At 48.7% G+C, this 21,327-nt stretch overlaps 3 protein-coding genes and 1 long non-coding RNA gene across 5 annotated transcripts in view; 3 read left to right on the top strand and 1 right to left on the bottom strand.

Annotated features, from left to right (window-relative positions):
- The first annotated feature begins 145 nt into the window (after positions 1 to 145).
- Positions 146 to 8,348, top strand: LOC130525765 (activin receptor type-1C). The gene is made up of 9 exons (XM_057032895.1): positions 146 to 1,073; positions 2,903 to 3,133; positions 4,349 to 4,588; positions 4,668 to 4,898; positions 4,985 to 5,152; positions 5,270 to 5,426; positions 5,552 to 5,676; positions 5,833 to 5,963; positions 6,185 to 8,348. Exons 1-9 carry the CDS (start codon positions 914 to 916, stop codon positions 6,308 to 6,310), a joined length of 1,569 nt encoding a protein of 522 aa, XP_056888875.1. The 5' UTR covers positions 146 to 913; the 3' UTR covers positions 6,311 to 8,348.
- A 1,277-nt stretch (positions 8,349 to 9,625) lies between these two features.
- On the top strand, positions 9,626 to 14,407 carry cytip (cytohesin 1 interacting protein). Of its 2 annotated transcripts, none has more exons than XM_057032966.1 (9): positions 9,626 to 9,903; positions 10,202 to 10,251; positions 10,396 to 10,450; positions 10,523 to 10,625; positions 10,805 to 10,898; positions 10,982 to 11,048; positions 11,325 to 11,391; positions 11,565 to 13,854; positions 13,933 to 14,407. In XM_057032966.1, exons 1-8 carry the CDS (start codon positions 9,739 to 9,741, stop codon positions 12,020 to 12,022), a joined length of 1,059 nt encoding a protein of 352 aa, XP_056888946.1. In that variant the 5' UTR covers positions 9,626 to 9,738; the 3' UTR covers positions 12,023 to 13,854; positions 13,933 to 14,407. The 2 variants fall into 2 exon arrangements, with proteins under 2 accessions (XP_056888946.1, XP_056888953.1); XM_057032973.1 differs by having other exon boundaries at positions 9,629 to 9,894.
- A 408-nt stretch (positions 14,408 to 14,815) lies between these two features.
- On the bottom strand, positions 14,816 to 18,580 carry LOC130525759 (polypeptide N-acetylgalactosaminyltransferase 5). Its single transcript, XM_057032881.1, has 10 exons — positions 17,547 to 18,580; positions 17,294 to 17,460; positions 17,093 to 17,212; positions 16,342 to 16,477; positions 16,143 to 16,262; positions 15,946 to 16,063; positions 15,542 to 15,871; positions 15,385 to 15,465; positions 15,133 to 15,279; positions 14,816 to 15,057 (listed from the first exon to the last, which is right to left on the bottom strand). Exons 1-10 carry the CDS (start codon positions 17,867 to 17,869, stop codon positions 14,914 to 14,916), a joined length of 1,686 nt encoding a protein of 561 aa, XP_056888861.1. The 5' UTR covers positions 17,870 to 18,580; the 3' UTR covers positions 14,816 to 14,913.
- The window catches only part of LOC130525824 (uncharacterized), a 14,936-nt gene continuing 12,137 nt past the window's right edge, over positions 18,529 to 21,327 (top strand). The window contains exon 1 of the long non-coding RNA XR_008950594.1: positions 18,529 to 19,027. This is a non-coding gene — a long non-coding RNA (uncharacterized LOC130525824). The remainder of the gene's footprint in view (positions 19,028 to 21,327) is intronic.

Raw genomic sequence — 21,327 nt, 5'->3', positions numbered from 1 at the left:
TTAATGTACAGGCGTCAGGGCCTGAGACGGCTGCTCCCTGCTCGGCTGAAACGGTCGGTCAGCAGCACTTCCTGTCTTGGCTCGTTCCTGCGGGGTTTTTATTTATTTATTTTATTTGAACTAAATCCCGAGGAGGAGGATTCAGCGGGCCGGGCCGGGCTCCAGTGCACAGCAGCATTTCCGATCACCACAGCGAGCGCACAAGTTCACAATTAGATTCATGAACTCGGACCGTGCACGCTTTCAAATTCAGCTGCTCTCTAGTACCTCCTGCATATGCGACATTTAGGACATGTCTGTTCATGTCTTCTAGAGCGTTTTGAGCAAGAGGATTGTGGGTAAGAATTGTCATGCTGCAAAACTGAAGCTGTTAAAATTGCATGTGCTGCTGTTGATGCCATTTTATCCCACTGTATAAAGTGGTGAACTGGCTTGTTTCAGCATCCTCTGATCACGCGCTTGCTGCGCAAATTCATTTTGGAATGATGCACCACCTAGCGGGGGTGTGCAGAACAACAACCTCGGGGCTAAATGAGCAGTGACTTGAGTTCACGCGAACAGAACACGTCTGCACTTAAATATCGCGGAGGTGACATTCTGACAATTGCAGACATTTATAAAAAATAACGAATAAATCCAATAGTTCATAATGGAAACGAGAAAAACGGCCCGAACCCTGACAATTATGGGCCCTGTGGCTCAGGGCTCCTCCGTGCTGCCCACAGGAAGGAGGGGGGCTCGGACCTGCAGCAGTTAAAAGGATGCAGCAGCGCACTTTCATTCACATGTCTTCATCAGATGTCTGCAGCCTTAATCCTCTTAAGCAGGTCAACAGAGGCGGGGCCAACGCGCTCCGGCTGCGGCTCCACTTTCCTCCCGCAGTCGCCGCGGAGAGTTCCCACCGAGCGTGTGGATGTGGAGGCCGGACCGGACCGGACCGGACACAGGGCGGTCCGGTGTGTTTCGGGTCCAGCAGCAGCGAGAGCGGAGCGCCGCTTCGGCCATGACTCGTCCCGGGAAGCGGAGCTTTCAGGCGGCGCTGATCTTCCTGAGTGTGGCTCAGCTGGCGGCAGGTAAGGGCGCAAACTAACCCGCAACGGTGCCCGCAAACACCGCAGAACATGCGGGCCGGCGTTGGGCTGGTTGGGGGTTTTCCCATCTCATGTTGCCTGGTTTTGATTTCCTTGTTGTTGAAATCGGGGTGAGATGATTTCTGAGAAGTTAATGGGCAACTCGTAAAAAAAAACCTGTTCACCGTGTTGGGCTGGGACGCTCGACAGGCTGCAGGTGCCACCTTCTGTTGTCTTCTGAAGTGTCTCAGTTAGGAACAAGAGTGCGGGAAACTTTCATCCGTGTACAACAATAACGCGAATCATAGTGGTGCAGAGTATGATCCCTATTATTGTCATTGCTGTACGCGAAAACTGAATTAAAACCTCACATACGCACACGCGCACACACCCACCCACATGATTTTAGAATAGTGGATTTTTAGAAAGAAGATCTGAGGAGCAAATATGCCCTTAGGTTGTTGGGATGGAAACAGTTTGATTCAGAGGAGCTGCATGTCTTTATTGCCATGAACGTCCTTCTTTAGGTAAACAAGAGTCGTAAAAAGTTGTATTTCCATTGGAAACCACGGGGGGCACTGTTGCGCACTGCGGACAGGAAGTGGAAGAGAGAATAGTCAAAGGTTTTAATAACAAACATGCCTCTAATCTGGGAACAGAGACAAACAGCTCGAGCTGGGAACGACTGTTTGTGTCTCAGTTCAGATGTCTGTGTTTTAGTCCGGATATGAAAGGTTTTATTTTCAGTGTTTATGACCAAACACTGAGTCAGTTTTAATAAGTGAAAGAAGAAGTTTTAAACTGAAGTATGTGTGAGTGCATGTCTCCATTTGATGGTTTTGATATTCCATCTGCTGGTTATTAGTTAATCAGATGGGGTTTGTAGTTTCTGGGAGGCTCAGTGTAGCTGTGCTCATCAGTCACTCACAGTTTTACCAAACAAAGCCTGACAGCAGCTCCCAGTGGAACAGCAGATTATCTGGGTGTTAATCTAAGAGGCATTACTCTGCTGCCTTCACCTGCAGCCGTTTCAGTGCACAGACCTTTTTATGTAACAGATGCATCTCTCCTCTCCTCTCCTCTCCTCTCCTCTCCTCTCCTCTCCTCTCCTCTCCTCTCCTCTCCTCTCCTCTCCTCTCCTCTCCTCCTCACTCCTATATCCTTCCTCCTTTCACCTTCTTGTTTCCCTCCTCTCCTCTCCTCTCCTCTCCTCTCCTCTCCTCTCCTCTCCTCTCCTTCTCTCTCCTCTCCTCTCTCCTATATCCTCTCTCCTATATCCTTCCTCCTTTCCCTTCTTGTTTCCCTCCTCTCCTCTCCCTCTCCTCTCTTCTCCTCTCCTCTCCTCCCTCTCCTCTCCTCTCCTCTCCTCTCCTCCTCCTCTCTCTCCTCTCCTCTCCTCTCCCTCCTCTCCTCTCCTCTCCTCTCTTCTCCTCTCCTCTCCTCTCCTCTCCTCTCCTCTCCTCTCCTCTCCTCTCCTCTCCTCTCCTCTCCTCTCTCCTCTCCTCTCCTCTCCTCTCCTCCTCCTCCTCTCTCTCCCCTCCTCTCTCTCCTCTCCTTCTCTCTCCTCTCCTCCTCTCCTCTCCCTCCTCTCTCCTCTCCTCCCCTTCTCTCTCCTCTCCTCTCCTCTCCTCTCCTCCCTCTCCTCTCCTTCTCCTCTCCTCTCCTCTCCTCTCCCTCTCCTCTCCCTCCTCCCCTCTCCTCCTCTCTCCTCTCCTCTCCTCTCCTCCTCTCCTCTCCTCTCCCTCCTCTCCTCTCCTCGTCCTCTCCTCTCCTCCTCTCCTCTCCTCTCTCTCTCCTCCCCTCCCCTCTCCTCTCCCCTCCCCTCCCCTCAGGTCTGAAGTGTGTGTGCCAGCTGTGCATTAACCATACTTGTGAGACCTCCTCGGACGGCGCCTGCTGGAATTCAGTGATGCTGATTGAGGGGAAGGAGGAGACGGTGAAGTCCTGCCTGTCTCCCTCTGAGCTCAATGGCCAGGTTTTCTGCTACAGCTCCAGAAATGTGTCCAAGAGGAGCTGCTGCTTCACAGACTTCTGCAACAACGAGACGTTGCACCTTCATCCAGGTACAACTGAAACGTCCCCTCAGAACATCGGTTTGTGTCTCCATAAAGAGCATTTTCAACCTTAGAGGAAAGGGGCTGTACCTCAGGAAGACGATCCAAAAGACATCAAATAAAGCAACAGTGCCTGCACCCATTAATCTATATTGTTCTGTAGTTACTTTAAATATTCGACAGCAGCTAGCGCTGGATTTTCCACTCATTCTGACCCCGGCTAGACGAGTTGGATGCTAATCCCTCCAGATCCTGTGACATAACAAATCTGCCCAAGGCAGCGGGATGGCGGTTAGAGAGCCTCCCACCCTCGTGTAGTCCCTGGTGGAACTGCGAGGTGAACCAGGAGGAAAGAGAAGAGAATGTCCAACCAGAGGACATTTTCACCTCTCATGTGAGAGGTTCTCCGGGACGCACGTTCCTGTTGTTGTATGTTCAATGGTCATGTGATTACAGTTGGTATCCCCCTTCACTCTACCCTACTGAGACAGCTGCAGTCTAGTGATGAGGTTAGATCAGCCCCCCCCCCCCCCAACATGACTCCCACATACAAGGAAGCGCCTCGGTATAGCAACATAGCTTAGCTCATTTTTGAGTCATTAATATTTCCAAGCTGACGTCCTGATGATTGTGGTGTCCAAAACCAAAACAGTTGAAGCCTGCACAGCCTCTTCTGGTTTTGGATTTTCCACTTTTTTTGTTTTCCGCCCACAGGCAGAATTAAGAGATCCACAGAGAAATATTAGGTTACGATGTTTTGCCGAACCCAATAATGTTTCCAAGGCCGCATCGTGCACCTGCTTTCATTGGTGCGCGATGAGGGGAAAAAGGCTCTTTTGCCACATCACTCAGATTTTGGATGAAGTAGTCTTGTTTACAAGAAATTATCTGGACAGCATCGGTTAGTTATACAGGTGTCCAGTCCTGGAGGGCCGCAATCCAGCCGGGTTTGTCCTAGCAGGCAGAAAAGAACACTTTCACCAAGGAAAGGCTGGTTACAGATAAAAGCCTCGTCTACCTAGTAGCACAGAAATCTGGCCCTCCTGGACTGGGACTGGACACGTCCACCAGAACAGAATGTCTTAACTCCACTGCAGTTACATGTGGTGACCAGTAGTCACTCAAGATGAGCCCAGCTTCAGTATTTCCACATTCTGCTAATTTCTGGTTATTTCTGGTTTATGGACACTCACTATCTCACTCTCCGTCTCTCTGTGGCATCAGAAAAGCCTTTGGAGGGGAGCAGCTGGAGCACGCTGCAGCTGGTGGCGATGAGCCTGGTGCCCTGCCTCCTGCTGGGTGTCGGGGTGGCGGCAGGCGTGTTTGTCAGGCAGAGCCACCGCTGTGCCTACACGGCTCACAAGCAGGATCCAGAAGAACATCTGGATGATCAGATGCTGATGTCCACTGATAAGTGTCTCAAAGACCTGATTGGGGATATGAGCACCTCTGGATCTGGATCTGGTAGGAGGTGGGGGGTGTGCGAGCAAACGTCTGCCTGAACGCCTCCTCGGTGCCGGACTCTTGTTTCTGTGTCCCGCAGGTCTGCCTCTGCTGGTGCAGCGGACCATCGCTCGCACCATCGTCCTGCAGGAGAGCATCGGGAAGGGCCGGTTCGGGGAGGTGTGGCGGGGAAAGTGGCGAGGAGAGGACGTGGCGGTGAAGATCTTCTCCTCCAGGGACGAGAGATCGTGGTTCCGCGAAGCCGAAATTTACCAGACCATCATGCTCAGACACGAGAACATCCTGGGCTTCATCGCCGCCGACAACAAAGGTCTGAGTGCAGACACACGGAACCTCCCATCCTGAATCTGCTGAGGTCATGAGATAACCCCGTGTTCTGGTGATCTGGTCCTGCAGACAGCGGCTCCTGGACCCAGCTCTGGTTGGTGTCAGAGTACCACGAGCACGGCTCGCTGTACGACTACCTGAACAGGTACACTGTGCCTGTGGAGGGCATGGTGGTCCTCGCTCTCTCTGTGGCCAGCGGGCTGGCTCATCTCCACATGGAGATCATTGGCACACAGGGTAGGAGCCCGGCACCACCTCTCATCATCAGGACATGTTGTTGCTCCTGGTGGCCGAGGGTTCAGCTCTCCTCAGTCTCTTCCAAGCACATGGTCACGCGCTCGTCTTTCCATCCAGGAAAACCCGCCATTGCTCACAGAGACCTCAAGTCCAAAAACGTCCTGGTGAAGAAGAACGGCACAGCGGCCATCGCAGATTTGGGTTTGGCTGTCAAACACGACTCGACCACCAACACCATCGACATCCCGTCCAACCACCGAGTGGGAACCAAGAGGTGGGGTCACCTTAACACGGTCCTTCCCAAACCTCTGTCTTGGACTCTTGGACTCACAAATGGGACATTTGAGGCAGGGGCCTCTTTTTTCTTTCATTAGGGTTTAATGGCTTCCTCCTCTGCAGGTACATGGCTCCGGAACTCTTGGACGAGACGATCAATACACAAAGCTTTGAGTCGTTCAAGCGGGCAGATATTTACTCGCTGGGCTTGGTGTTCTGGGAACTGGCCCGAAGATGCTCCGTCAGGGGTAAATGGCTTCTGTGCATCCACTCGTGTGGGAATGATTAGGTCTAAGAGCAAAATACCGAAAGCTAAAAAAAACAATTCATTCATCCTAACATGGCTTAACTGGCCGTGCGTGTTTTGCACAGCAGGACAAACAACCTGCCTCCTTTTTTTTCAGGTCTTCATGAAGATTTTCAGCTGCCTTATTACGACCTGGTGCCTTCTGACCCGACCATCGACGACATGAGGAAGGTGGTTTGTGAGCAGAAACTCAGACCCAATGTCCCCAACCAGTGGCAGAGCTGTGAGGTGAGACAGGAGGAAACCTCTGCTGCATACTGATGTCATGGCTAAATTCCCAGAACAAAGTCTCTGACAAGTACATGTGTATTTATAAAGGCACAGGCTAAATGTGATGCAGTGTGTGTGTGTGTGGGGGGGATCTTTCTATAATATTACAGTGATTCCACTCAAATATATATCTTAAAAAGGGAAATGAATGGTGTTTTCTCCTCTGTGTCACATGCAAGGCGCTCCGTGTGATGGGCAAATTGATGAGAGAGTGCTGGTACGTCAACCCGTCTGCCCGACTCACAGCTCTGCGGGTCAAGAAAACCGTCTCGCAGCTCTCTGCCACCAAGGAAATCAAAATTTAAGTCCTTGTTTTGTTCACCGGTGCAGGCGCACAAGGACCGAGGACACGGCTCGTTGGCGAGGGCGCCCTCTGCCGGACACCTCTGCAGGCTGTTTTTGGTGCCAACTATTGAGCAGGAATTCTTTTCTCGCCTGCAGCTACTTTGGACATGGACCTTATATGAAATCATTAAGAGGGAAAAAAGTTCATTTGAAAGATGAGCCATAAGAAATAAGAATGTATATATAATGATTTTTTTCTACCTCATTTAAGTGCCCACTGCTTGATGTTGCACATTGTGATGTTTGTGTGCCATATCTGGTAGCAGACGCAGTATTGTTGTGTAAGAAGTGTGATAACTGACAATCACGGAAGAACCATCTTACACATGTGGCTCCACAGGAGCCTCTGGGAGTCACATCAGGAGCTCCTCCGTTGGTTTTCTGCATTGCGAATGTTGCCGACCCTTTGGATGTTCTGGGCTGTGGGTGGAGCTTCCCACGGACTGTAATAACTATAGGAACTGTCAGAATATCCCCTGGTCAGCATGCACCAGCAGAAGTGCTAAGATTACCTCATCACTCTTAAAAGGAACGTTGCTGTATTCACATGAGGCTCACCAAAGAGTTGGAATAGACGACCGTGTCCAGGTCAAAAATGCAGACATTTCTGATAAATGCAGGTTTGTGCTGCATGGGTGGACAGGGTCTCTAACTGCTGCTGCCATCTGATTTTATTTATTTATACGGTGTGTTTAACATTTACAGATGCATATGGAAGGAAAGCAAAACTCATTAAAAGAAAAAGACACACTAAATGTTATTGTCAGGGTTAAAGGCAGCTCTAAAAGATAACCTGTTTTCATCAGAACACGTCATTAATATTTTAAGAGAGCTTATGCCTCATCCCTGGGAAAAGCTGCACTGAGAGCTTAGCAGTTAAATGACTCAGTTGTCTAAAGGTTGATATTTACTTATCACACAGCTGCGTGGTTTAAACTGTCTTTTGTTCAAATATATCCAAGAGCAGGTTTTGTTTATTTGATCAACGCCACTCTGTAGATGACAGAGACCGTGGAACAGATCATGACAGACATTATGAAAAATCACATCCGTCATAATTATCTGGATTATGACCTGACATGATGGTTCTATATTTACATTTTTTTATTTTATTTTATCAATTCCGGAGTCAAAATTCTTACCTTTCCTTTGGCGCCTCCCAGTGGCCAATCTTAAACATTGCAGCAAAAGGAATTAGAGATGTCTTGAATTCTCCATCTTTGCGGGATTAATTAATGATAATTTCGTCCCTTTACACAACGCTACACGACTATGATATTTATATCATCTGCATATTCTGGGTAGCAACGTCAGAGCCCAGAGACCAATGATTGTGAACAACTGTTTTGTATTCCTAATTTATGCATGGCTGTAGTATTGTAACCGTGGACGCTGGTGTAATGTGACAGCATTCACCTTGCATATCGTCACTAGTTGACGCTGATGTACCTTTTCTGTGACGCCGTTAGAGATTTAGGGGCCGAAGTGTGCCTGCTGGAATAAACTGTGAATCTAAATAAGAGGATGCACCTTCCCCTCCGTCACAGTTCACAGGTCATCCTCCTGTCCGCTGGGCTCCCTGCAGCTACACGCTGACGACATGGATGGTCACTGTTGATGGATGACGTAGCTGTGCCGTCTTCGCCTCTGGCCCCGGGGCAAATATCAGCGTTGTGGTTTTCTGTCGGCTGACTTTAAATATTTGACGTGTTGGATCGAAGCTGATCCGGGCTTCTGATTGTCCGTTCATGGTGTCATGGTGATGGCACGTCTGTGTCTGATTTTTAAATATATATATATATATATATATATATATATATATATATATCTTTTTTTAAAGAAAGTGTTTACCACGACTAAACCTGCTTTTAGGAGCCGAGACTTGTGACGTCACTACGTGGGAAAAATGTCTGCGTTGTGAAAAGCTCTCGCCATTCTTACGTTTCTCTGCAGTGTTTGTGCTCAGCGGGGTCAATAAAGCGTGCTCGTCTCTGCGGTCGTGCGCCTTTTCTTCGGAATGTGGCTGCAGCGTAAATCCCGAAAGCGCTGATGCTGCGCGAGGCTGCGCGTCCGACCGAGAATTTCCCAAAGTATCTGAGCAGAATCAGCACAGTTACCTCAGAAGATGTGAGTCACGTCCGCTCTCTTCTGGCTGCAGCATCCCCGCTGGAGGAAGCCGCTGCGCCACCGGAGCGTCAGCACTCTGGATATGAGTCAAAGCTCTAACTGACTGTTCGGGCCGGCGCGCTTTCACCTCCTTTCATCAATTGTTAAAAACGCAGCACAGAAGAAAAGAAAACCCCTCGGCTTTTTATTACAGGAAAATATAAAAAAATCAACAAAGAAAAAAAACCCACAATGTAGCGAATGAAAATGCAGGCTTCTGTGAGTGTGTTGGCACAATACACATCTTACTGGCAAAGTGAGGACATTTTTGGGATGTGGGTCCACTCCGAACAACTGTACAAAGGTGTTAAGGCTCAAGTTAGGATTGCAGTCAGGCTGGACTGGTTTAGGTCCTGGGGGACATATAAGAGTCCCCAGGAAGTTCAAAGGATGCGTGTTCGTGCGAGAGAGAATGAAAACTTTTGCTCTCACTCATCTGCTGTTATGAATCAGATTGAGCGTCATCCAGGGGATTGCTGGGCATTTTCACTACCGTAGTTCTGTTTGTTTCATCACGTCTTCTAATGAATATTTTGGGAACAGTAACAGCTGCATCTCCACGGAAACGTCCAGAGTTGCTGGTGACAACGATCCATCTGGGACACGAGGGCTGATTTCCTGAGATGTTCCTGACAATTAGCCACTTCAGAATGAACACAGTTGCATCTGAAACCTAATGCGAGTTCAAATATCTTGTGATTTTGATTTTCTTGAGCGGATCATCCAATTTTTAAACCTTAGAACACATCTGTACTTTAACAAAAGCTGGTGTGGGTGATTTTTGTGTGTGTGTGTGTGTGTGTTCCTTATGAACTGAACCGTGCCTGATGCCTTCAGGCGTGTGTTTGTGGTGAGCACCACTCTCTTCTAGCTAAGCCATCCTTCCGTGCTTCCTCATTAAGACCTCTCCATGCTCGACAGAGCCCAGACTGGAGGATCAGCCCAGAGATCAGCCCTCAGACACCCAGAGGTGCAGGTGACGGTGTGGAGGAGACGTGCAGGTCTGCTCTATTTCTGACACATTGTAAACTGAGAAGAGGAAAAAGGAAACAAGGACCATCAACTGCAGATGCAAATCCGCCACAAACGTCACGTGATGTGGATTTCCGCTTTGACGCGTTCTGCTTTCAGCTGTGCAGCAGGGAGGCCACAGTCCCTGTGAAGCTGCTGCTGCTGCAGGGTCCCGCTGCTCCTCTGGACCTCTCTGAAGCTGCAGGCAACCATGAATCTCAATGGGCTGCGTCACCAGGGGAGTCAGGAGAGCGTCATCCTGGATAACACCCTGAGGAAGAAATGCTCCCTGTGGTACAGGCGCTCGCTCAGAGGAAGCAACGACCGGACCAGGCAGAGCGTGGGCTCTCTGCCCCGGGGGCACAAGGTGGGTCAGGTAATCGTGTGTGTTCGCTGCTGCAGCGTCCGCACGCACGCACACACACACAGAGACACACACTCACAATCACTTCTCTAGATTAAATATCAGATTATTGGATTAGAGGATTAAATTTTAGATTAATGTTTTGACAAGCAGATCACTGATTTAACTTCGAAATCACAACTGCACAAACTCAGAGTGTTCAAACTATTTTAATCCACTGTGTTGTGCAACGCTTGGAGCGTTCCGACAATTTAAAAATGCAAACCTGTGAAAATGTTGAAAAATCAACTCTGCGTCTTTGTGATTCCAGCCAAAGCAAAATGAGCCCAGATCCTTGGTTGATTATTCCGACCCGCTGAGGTAAATGGCACACACACACACACACACACACACACACACACACACACACACACACACACACACACACACACACATACATAAAACAAACTCAAAATCTTTAGAGTGCATATGTAAATCTAAAGTTCTCTTTTTGTGTCTGTAAAGAATCACAGTTGTCCTGGAGAAACAAGATAACGAGACCTTTGGTTTCGAAATCCAGGTAAGTTTCATTTCCTCGTGTTTATTTCGTTGTGATGTCGTGGGTCTTCTAAAACGTTGCACCTTGTTGCAGACGTACGGGCTGCAGCTGAAGGACAGCTCCGCAGTGGAGATGTGCACATGCATCAGCAAGGTGCACGAGGACAGCGCTGCCGAGAGCGCCGGGCTGATCGCAGGTGGGTCAGAGCTGGACAGAAACCAAAACGTTTCTGACGACCTAAACGCATCACCCACCCACACACACACACACACACACACACACACACACACACACACACACACAGACTGATACTCAAACACAAAGCAGCATCATTTCCTCATTAGAGATGAGTTTTTACAGGCTCTGTTATTACAGGTGACATCATCATTACCATCAATGGCGCCAGCATCGAGGGATCTTCTCATCAGCACATACTGGACCTGATCAAAGAATCAACCAACAGTCTGATGTGAGTGACCCAGCCCACACACTGTCCCCTCTGACCCGCACCCGGTCGGAGGACTGATGTGATGTGATGTGATGTGGTTGCAGGATGGAGACCGTCTCTGGGAGTAAAGTGAAGCAGATCGAGCTGGAGAAGCGCATGAGCGTGCTCAAGGTGCGTCTCTTCTTACAGTAAATGAGATAAGTCCCATCAGACCACAGAAACCAGGCTGTTAGAGATAACAGGTGATCAGGCCCGCTAGATGCTGTGGTAACGTGGAGGAAAGGGTTCAACAGCCTCCAACAGAGGTGGTTTTTATATTAGCATGACTGCATCATTAGCATGACTGCAGATGTTCTCAATGTTCTCACGCTGCAGTAGTGAACTGATCTGAACGCCTCAGGCAGGAGGAATTTACCAGAAGTGGTGTTTTGTTTTTTACATGTACAGCAAACACTACGTGAGAAGTTGGTGGAGCTGCAAGCCCTTACGCTTCACGAGAAGCGGCTGATGCAAGGTGAGAAGACCACATCCCTTCCTTTAATCACAGCCCTCAAGATGCTTCTATAGTAAAATGTGCACTTCTGATGCGCACTTCTGATGTGCACTTCTGATGTGCACTTCTGATGCGCACTTCTGATGCGCACTTCTGATGTGCACTTCTGATGTGCACTTCCTGGGTCTTTTCAGGTCACCAGAATGCCAGCCACCCCCACCTCTCCATGGACTGCTCCTCACCCCTGAGCCCCCCCGTGGGACGCGATGGCCTCCGGTTCGCCAGTGACAGCAGCTACAAGAGCGCTCTGACTGATGACAGCGACCTAGCCAGCGTGTTTGGGGATCTGAGCTCCCCCAGCCCCTTCAGTGCAGCCAGCACCACAGACGGCAGCTGCTTCTTCTCCAGGGACTTCCTACCCGAGGACAGCCCTGGCGCCTTCTCCCTCGGCAGCCATGAGCACCGCTCGCTCGGCCGCACCAGCAGCTCCAGTCTGGCGGGAAGCAGCAGCTCCCTGTCGCCCTCCTGGGAGGAAACGAGGATCTCCAACTTGTTTGGAACCCTCCCCCGCAAGAGCAGGAAAGCCAGCGCCCGCAAACACATCTTTAAGTTCCTACCTGGACTACAGCGGTCGGTGGAGGAGGAGGTGTGAAGGTCACACCAGACATGAAAACAAAACTCTAGTTACCTCCAAACGGAGACGTTACGTCGGTGCACCGGACTGTAACCAGCATTAATCAGGTTTTAGTCCAGACTGATGACAGGTTCAACATTGAAACTGGACTTCAGTCACGTTCATGCGCTCAAAACCAAAACTAGAGCTCAGCTCAAAACAGGATGTGGGCATAAAGAGCTACTACTGAATAGTTTCCACTTCTAAAACGGTGCTCAGGCTGCATGTATATTTTGCTTCCATCGCTCCTGAAGAAAAATGCACGTTCTACCCTCAGCTGCAAGAAACACTTTGCTAGAAACTGTCCAGCATTTATGTTAGAAGCAAAAGTACAATAAAATTATTGGAAACAACCTGTTGCCCTTCAGATCTGCAAACTCATCTAACAGCAGCAATTTGCTGGCGCAACACTGAGGTTTCTGGTACTGGTGGAGGCGTTTGCATTGGTGTTGAGCCTTGAGGGCCACCGTAGAGTACGTTGGTCCCAGTCCGTAGGGACAAAAACAAATCTTTAGTGGCGTGGACGCATATAGGTCACTATAGGTCATATCAGACACGTACCTGTGCAGTTAAAAAAAGGCGTCACACTTCCTGTAATGAGCCTCACGTCTCTAGCTTCCTGTTGCCGCTAAAGGCAACCACAGTGAGATCTTCTCACATCTGTTTTAACATGTGAAAGGTGTCGTTTAAGAAGTGATATTTGACTTCAGCAGAAAAACTGTAACCACTTCAGAAAACGAAAGTTTTGTTGCAAAATGCCCCCTTATAACCCCATTTTCTTTCATTGCCAGCTGCAAATCTGTTCTGTAACCAATGTACAATAAAACTATCACAAGCTGTGTCTTCTTGATTACAAACTTAATTATTTTTCAGTCTTACCGACAGGTGAGGTGCACATTTGCAGGGAGACGACCACAAAAGGTGCTGCTGTGCATGACACCTAACCTGTTACGTGGAGGATCAATGATGCTGGGGAGGGCTCGGCCCTCAGGGGCCAGGTCACGGCACAAATCTGGAGATTAGTTCCTTTTCTGAAGGTTACATCAACATTCAGATGGCCTGGCCGAGGCAAATATGCAGAAACCCTGTTGGTTAAGCTCAAAGGCTCTAAAGAGAAAGTGAAGGAGAATGTTAATCCAGCTCAAACGCTAATGATTATTCAGGAATAACGCGGATGCCAGGGTCACAAAGAGCGCGTTGTTGATGGCCACAACAAACTCTCTGTTCTTGTGCGATCCAACACGTACACAGAATTACATGGTACTGCCGCTGCTCGCCAGCCTCCTGGACTCGCTTCACTCTTTGCTAACGCAGGATGAGAGCGCGCGTGTTGCTGGGTGACCGGAGCAGATCTGACCATGCAGGAGTTCAGGATCCTCTGCTGAAAGATTAGGAGAACTGCTGGTTGACATTAAGACACGCCCAGACCGAGATGCAAACACAAGGGCTCAGAGCAGACGAAGACCTGGTGTCCCAGGTCCTGGAGATCATCGGTGGAGCCACTTATGAGGCGGTGCAGAGCCCGGAGGAACCCGAGGACAGAGAAGCCTGGCCGGCAGAGGAGGGAGACGACTCTGTGTTCTACAGTGACGAAGATCAGGGGCACAAAGAGGCCAAAGGGAAAACGGGTGGAGAAACAGACAGGGATGAAGACAAAAGAGCCTTCATCAAAGACAGTCCAGAGGTGGAGGAGGACAGGACAGAGCTCCAGACACCAAACTCTGATCAGCCAGGAGCTGCAGATCCTGGAGAAAAGCCTGAGGTTGACAGAAAGACGGAGGCACGGATGGAGAACACACCTTTAGGAACAGGTAAGAGGAGTGTTCTGTCCTCCCCAGCCAGAAGCACGACTGCGTCCACAACTCAAACTAGTCCTTTCTGCTTCCCAGCTGACCCGCTACAGGATGACAACGCAGTGCCAGAAACTCCAAACCTCCAACAGTTTCTACCGAAGCTGGCCGACCTGGACGCCCTCGCGGGGGTCCGTCAGAGGCCGGGTGCCGGCTACACCACCCTGCCTACGCCAAAGACCTCCTTTAACCACCTGACCTCCTCCAAGTACGACACGGCGTCGTACCGCAGGATCCGCAGGGGCAACACCCGCCAGAAGATTGAAAAGTTCGAGTACATGATTCTGCATCTGTGAGCTGCTTCTTCCCAGACTGAAAGCTGCAGGAACCCAGCGTGAAAAGTCAGTTTTTAATCAAGCTTATGTGGTAAAAAAAATCAGTTGAGATCTACGTCGTTCTGTTGATGGCTGGAAAAGTCCTGATTTTAAACAGAAGACTGAGCAGCTCAGGGTTTTATCACACACGTGTACTAACAGATGCCAACAAGCAAATAAACAGTTGTCCTGTGTTTGAAGGACTCTGATGCAAATGTCCAACAGGACTTCCCCGAAGGGTTTGACCTTTCACCTCTTTCCTGAAATTCTTCGTCAGCTCAAAAAAGTCCCGGGTGTTCGTGCAAGAGGAGAAACAATCAGAAACCCAAACGTCAGTTTGAACACATCACACTTTGATGAGCTGGAAGAACGAGAACATAAATAGATGTAAGAGAATATTCTGAGAAGAAGAAGAGAAGTTCTGTTTCACCGACTCTTTATTCTCTCTCTCACACTCTCACACACACTCTCTCACACACTCTCTCACACACTCTCTCACACACTCTCTCACACCCCCCCCCTTTGGCACGGAAATATTTTGCATTTAATAACAGTCAAGTGTTTTGAGTCTTTTTGCCATTTTAGAGAATTTCCTTCAAAACTTCCTCCAGATTTTCAAAGATTGATTTATTTTCTCTGCCGCTGCGGTGGGAGGTCGCTCACGCCGCTGTCAACGGAAACATTCCGCCCCCCCTCCGTTTCCTGCTCATCCCTGAGCGTGGTAGTGTGTGAACTGCCACTTTTGGGACGTGGCGCCTTGTTTACACGGCTTGAGGTGAAGCGTGTCACCCTGAGGGTCCGCCTCCAGACACATGTGGTGGGACACGACATCCGCTATGAGGTGCTCCGCCTTGAAGACAAAGCAGGACATTTTAAAAAAGACAAACGGTTTCTAGAGCCGGCAGCTGGGGAGAGAAAAACCCACCAGAGTGGAGTCCGAAGATTTGTGGTACCAGCGGAGTTCAGCTTTAGTGTTGTCACATGTCTGCAAGGACACGCTGCGGTTGAAGGAAGACACACACAGGTCCTGCTGACGGATGGCCCTCATCCAGGTGTAGTTAAAGAGCTGACTCTGAACGCAGAGAGACGGGTGAACAAAAAGGTGCTTTTATCCCCCCTTTAATAAGAACATACACATGTTGCTTTTCTGTCTGATTTTTAAAATAAAGAAATGAACCTGCTTGCCAAGATCACAGGTTTCAAACATCAGAGAGCTCTTCTGCAGGGCCAGGCACTTCCTTATGCCACGATTAAATACCTGTGAGAAACAAGCCGATCAGACCAGGGCTGAGATGTGAGAGGAAACGGGGAACAAGGCGAATCCATCCACATACCAGACCCTCCGCTTTGGCCAGAGGAGCGTTCATGTCTGGATACACGTTTTCCAGGTACCACTTGAAGCTCTTGCATTTGAGCTGCCTCCTCAGCTCGATCTGCTCGCTCAGGTCCCCGATGTCGATGACGCTTTTGTCCAGCAGGTGGTGGTACCCGTGGCCGTAGAACAGGTCCTTGTACTCGTCCAGCCACACCTCTGCCACCCTGGCCAGGTTTCGCTCCACTGTCTTCTGTCTGTCTTTGGGGAACTTGTAAGGGTTCTGTCCTCTGAAGATGTGTCCCACGCGGGAGCAGGGGATGATCTCGATCTCCCCTCCGCACATCCAGATCTGTTCTCAGGCAGGAAGAAAAGGGTTAAAAGCAGCACACGGAGACTGTTTTAATAAATAAATGAGGGATGCACCTTAAAAGAAATCTCCATGTTCTCTCCCCCCCACACGTCCAGGCCGGAGTCGTAGGCACCGAGCTCATAGAAGTATTTTTTGTCTATGGAGAAGAGGCCTCCAGCCATGACTGGACATCTGCAGCATAAAAAAGGAGATCCATTAAGAATGACGCAGCTCAGTATAGAGAAACACTGTTCTTCAAGCTCAGTGGCACCTGATGGGATCTGAAATGGTCAAGTTGTGCTTCTTTATGTACGCCTCTGGTAGAGGACTCCACCCAAACACCAGAGGCCATCTGAAAATGCCCCTCTGGAAGTTGTCAACAAGCATGTAACTGAAAGGACAGAAGCAGAAGTGAAGCTCCAGCTCTCCTACAGACCAGGAAGCATCAGACGAGGCAGCGGTTGGCTCACCTCATGTCCTTGTCGTTGATGACTTCTATAACCGGACAGGGCACTTTCCTGCGGTCCATATAGATCCTCTCCAGCAGCGGCTCCAGCCAGCCCACGTTACACTCAACGTGGGAGTCGAGGAAGGTGAGCACCTCGCCTGCAGCACAGGAGCGGTCGTGAGCGCGTCAAGAGAAGCCGCGTACTGGTTGATCCATGACGCCTCTCACTGCTGTATTTACAAACTTCCGAGATTAAAAGTGCCCTTTGACCCCTGCCACAGTGACACTGTCACCTCACTTATTTACCTCCTCCTCCTCCTCCTTTTACACATTTAGCGGCCGGTTGTCGTCTGAGGCTGCAGCTGTTCAGAGCTGGTTAAATCAGCCTCTCAGCAGACGTTAACTGACGGCTCAGCCTGACAAATTAGGGCTCCTTATATGAAATGCATGATGTACTTTCACCAACTGTCCCTACACACAGCAGATGCTGCCTGTTGGGAGGCGCTAATGTTCAGGATACAGACACTCAAAGGGAAGGCTGAAGGGGGAGATTACCTGTTAAGTAGAAAACATTCCAGTAACAAAGGACTGACGAGGCAGAACAACACACGTCCAGCTGGAGAAGTGACAAACGAACAGCTGATCTGCCCACTTAACGGAACGTTTCTGTCTCTGAAGTGACACGCAGCCGAACTCCCACGCGCAGACACACAATGCTTTTGGAAAGGTGCAAAAATAATCCGGGTCATCGTTAAATGGGCGTCAGCGGTCACCTTTGGCTGCTGCTGCTCCAGCCAGTCGGGCTCTGATCAGGCCTTGGCGCTCCTGCAGACGGATGATCCGCACTTTGGGAAACTGAGACATGTATTTATCCAGAGGGGCCTTTAGATATTCTGAAGAAAGATCAGAGCTCTATCACGGTCAACGCGGTTCCATTCTGCTCGTCCCGTGTCTCGTCTGGAGAACCCAATTACCTTTGGTGCTGAAGTCATCCACCAGAATGATCTCTTCGAGGAGGTGCGGCGGAGACCTGTTGAGCACGCTGTGCACGGAGCGAAGCAGCGTGGACCAAACTTCATCCACGAAGCAGAAGATCACACTAGTGGAGGGCAGGTCATCGTGGACCAGAGTCTGTGCACAGCTGGATGAGGGTGATAAAAACATGAGCAGAAGATAAAACACGTCCGCTCAGTGGTGAGAATACTAGAGGCGCAGGACATGACTCACGTCTCAGGCCTGGTGTCCGGGATGGCGCGGTCCAAGGGGATCTGGTTGCTCAGGTAGACGTTGAAAAAGCCTTCGTCCCAACTCTTCCTCACCAGGGCGTCTTCACTGCTGCTGACGTGCACTGCCTGACCAAACTGGCCCACCGCTCTGGCATCTCTGGGGACCAGAGTTGCGTCCAGGTACAGCACTTTGTGCACGCCTGCTTTTTTGGAGTTGGGTTTGGGGCCTGCTCCTGTTCTGACTGTAGGTTTCCTGGTTTTCAGGTGACTTTTGGGAGCCGTCTTAGCATGTTTTTCTTTCATTTTTTTGTTTGCTCTGCTCATATTTATATCCTCGTTGGCTGTTTGTGAAGGGTGTGTCTCCAACGGCTTCAACTCTCCCTCTTTTGTTCCAACCTTACTTTTTTCCGTTGCCTTTGGATCTGTCTTTTGCCCATTTTCACTTTTTGTTGATTCTTTCGTTGACAAAATTAAAGACGGTTCTTTGTCATGATGAATAGTGTTTGTTCCATTGGACACGACGGGTAGCTTCTGTCTTTTGGACTCAGCTATCGTCAGACTTTTCTCTCCCTGTATCCCATTCACATCAGAATGATTTACTTTATTCTCTGCATAAATATCCTTCTTTGTAGTGATGCTTTTCCAGTTGATTCCTTCTTTATGTTCAGAAAAGAGATATGTGGAAGGACTCGTCTTGTTAAAATGGGGCTTTAAAGATGTCCTCTCTTTATCCCCAACCTTCTGCTCTTTTGCTTCTCTCTATGTCTGTAAACTTCTGCTAGTTTCCCAACTGGATCGACTCCTCTCCCAGCAGGTGAACCCAGCGAATCTACCCTCTGAAGCGGGTGTTTTAGGCCGGCTCTCGTCAGCTGAGCGGCCCTGGAGTGTTTTTTCAGAAGTTCCCTGTCTCTCACCACCCTCTCCTTCAGAATCCGACTGTTCACGTCGTTAATTGACAGGCGCAGAGCAGCCATATCGAACAGCAGCCAAATGACGGAGGCGACGAACACGAAGGCGAGCACCCTCCCACTCCCCCTCAAATATCTCCTCACCTTCATCATTTTCGCGGTTTTAAATACACAAATCCACGTGGAGTGTTGAAGGACGCGGCGTTTGCATGCTGGGCGGATCACCCTGGAGCCGGAGATGAACTTTTCTTCTCTTTGTGGAAGTTAGCTGACTGCGTGGCATGCTAAGATACGCACCGAGCAGCGGCGTCGGGAGCCGCCGCAGCAGGGACCCGGCCAAAGGACGCAATGTCAGGCGGGTATCTTACACGTCCCGCTGCGAAGAGCCTTCAGCCGCCGGGCAGCATCATGTCCGAGTTAAAATGAAGAGTAAACAAAGTTCTATCAGGGGTCGCTTGGAGTCAACTTAGAGTGCACAACTTTGTTTGAGACCGGAGCGCCCGCCCCCCCTCAGCGTTCCTGCGCTCTGATTGGCCAAGACGGCGAGAAAATCTCGGCCTCCAAACAGCGAAAGGTAAGATAGCCGGAACTAGCGCAGCCGGGCCAGGAAGTGAGAAGGATTCTTTCAAAATAAAGCAAACATCTTTATGACAGTGGAATTCTCATGGCGTCAAGTTAATAAATGCACAAAGCGGTCTGATTTCATTTTTACAATTTTGAAAAAGTTATGATTGACCAAGATTCTGTACATTAACATAATCCAAAATTCATAAATAGGATTTTTATAATTCCATTGTGAGCAAACACAAATAAAGGGCATGGTGGTTTATCTACAAATGTAAAAGATATCGTGGGTTTATATTTGCATCCCTGAGTCATATTATAATAATGCGTAAAAAAAATCCACTACTGCTGCAAAACAAAAAAGCTGCGGGGAAAATTATTTAAAACTTACATCGTTGTTGGTACGAGTGGGCTTTAATAAGGACCTTTATTCTGTTTAATTTAACCGGAAATGGTTTTATGATCAGTATTTTGATTGCTCCTGATTTTAGTGGGATGGCGGCTGAAATCAGTGTCAAATCCTCTTGATCACAAACACAGAGGTGAGTGACAGGTGACAGCGTCCAAACTCAAGTCCCGAACCGAACCTATTTCTCCGCGTATTTGCTATTGACTAACGCAATGGACACGGAACCCATTTTCCCCTCGATTTTTCCCTTCGTTCTATTTTTTTTTCGTTTTTTCTCTGTTATGATTTTAATAAACACGTTCAAATATGCATATTACGCGTCTCTCTCTCTCACACACGCACACACACGCACACACTAGTGGCTGGCGTTTCTGCAGCCATTAGGCCGTGATTAGTGAAGGCGGCGACAGGTTTTCCTCTTCATCAGCGGGCCTCTCCTGGGAGTCCCACTGGCTCCGTCCTGCCTATTAGCCCCCAACATGAGGAGTGAGGGGGAGCGGGACCTCCCATGGTGGCTGCCCTTAGCCACACTACACACTCTTTCATTAATGTGTTAGCAAAATGATTGGCCTCAGGATAGCCCCCCGAGCACGACAACGCACGGATGTTCCTTCCGCAGGGCAATTTATTCATTTATTCACCCATTTCTGCGCTCACGCCCCGATGACACATCTCGCTGTATTTTATCCAAACACAAGTTAGAGAGACTCACAACAGCCTTGACAACGTTGGAAAAGAAGACTGAAAGCTTCCCACCATATTTGACGTGCTTTTGTGTTTCCCATCAAAGGGCTTAAAGAAAATGAAGACAAATAGAAGTCTGACACTGACATGTGCAGAATGAGCTAAATACACGTGTATGATGTGTTTAGAAACATGCTAATTGGAGCCTGGAATTAGAATGACAATATTTTGTGTGCGTCATTTACATAGAGGTCATGTTGAGATAATAACTGCGCCGCAGCTACAATATGCTTTCGTTTGACCCACTGACATTTTCAGCTCCAAATTATGCACATTGTTTGAATTAAATTAATTAGAGTATTCATTAAGAAATATGGCTGGTGGAAACAAGTGTAATATTTGGTTATGTGGAGTCATTTTCTTTCATTGTTAAAGGTAATTTGTTTTACAACAGCCCCCCTCCCCGTGCTAACTATGATGTATGTAATTTGCTACCCACTAAATTAATTATGATTAGAATTAGTCAATGCGCAGCTTGTTTTGACAGATGGTTCCCATCAGGGAGACCTTTGCACAATTATCTTATAATCAATTACATCCTATTTCTTTTAAAGCTGTTTGCAACATCTTGAAGTTTTTGCTGCGAAATATCCACAACAGATTCCTCGCACGAACACATCAGTCTGAAAACATCAAATGAGCAATTATGTGTAATTTGTCCAATAAGACAAAGCAGATCAACAAGTGTGGTTAATCTTATGTACCTGACCGACTGTTTCAGCGGTATTCGCTGGGATTATGGGATGTGAACTGTGACACGTTTGCTCATCACTTTAATAACAACACACTGTGGGCTCACGCACATCTTACGCGGACAAGTTAATTGATTCATTGGCATTTGGCTCGCTTGTGCGCATCCGTGTTTTATAGTTAACAAACACCAGATGGCGCTAAAGGTCTGCGAATGAAAGTTGTCCATAAATCTACAGGACTCGAGTTGCCTTGTCCCTTTTATAACTTACTAATTTGTGTTAAATGTTAGAGAGATAACCGGTTAAATCATCTAGGAAAAACTGGTAATGCATGGGCGAGCGGATATTGATCGTTTTTGTGCAAATTCTATTGCCAACTCTCAGGTGTTTTTTTTTAGACTTTAAACATTTGTGAACTTTTACTAATGGCTTTTTCGTCGACTCTTTGGGCAAATCAGGAAATAT

Source organism: Takifugu flavidus, chromosome 1, assembly GCF_003711565.1.
Source record: "Takifugu flavidus isolate HTHZ2018 chromosome 1, ASM371156v2, whole genome shotgun sequence".
NCBI lineage: Eukaryota > Metazoa > Chordata > Actinopteri > Tetraodontiformes > Tetraodontidae > Takifugu > Takifugu flavidus.
This window is presented reverse-complemented; position numbering and strand designations above follow the sequence as displayed.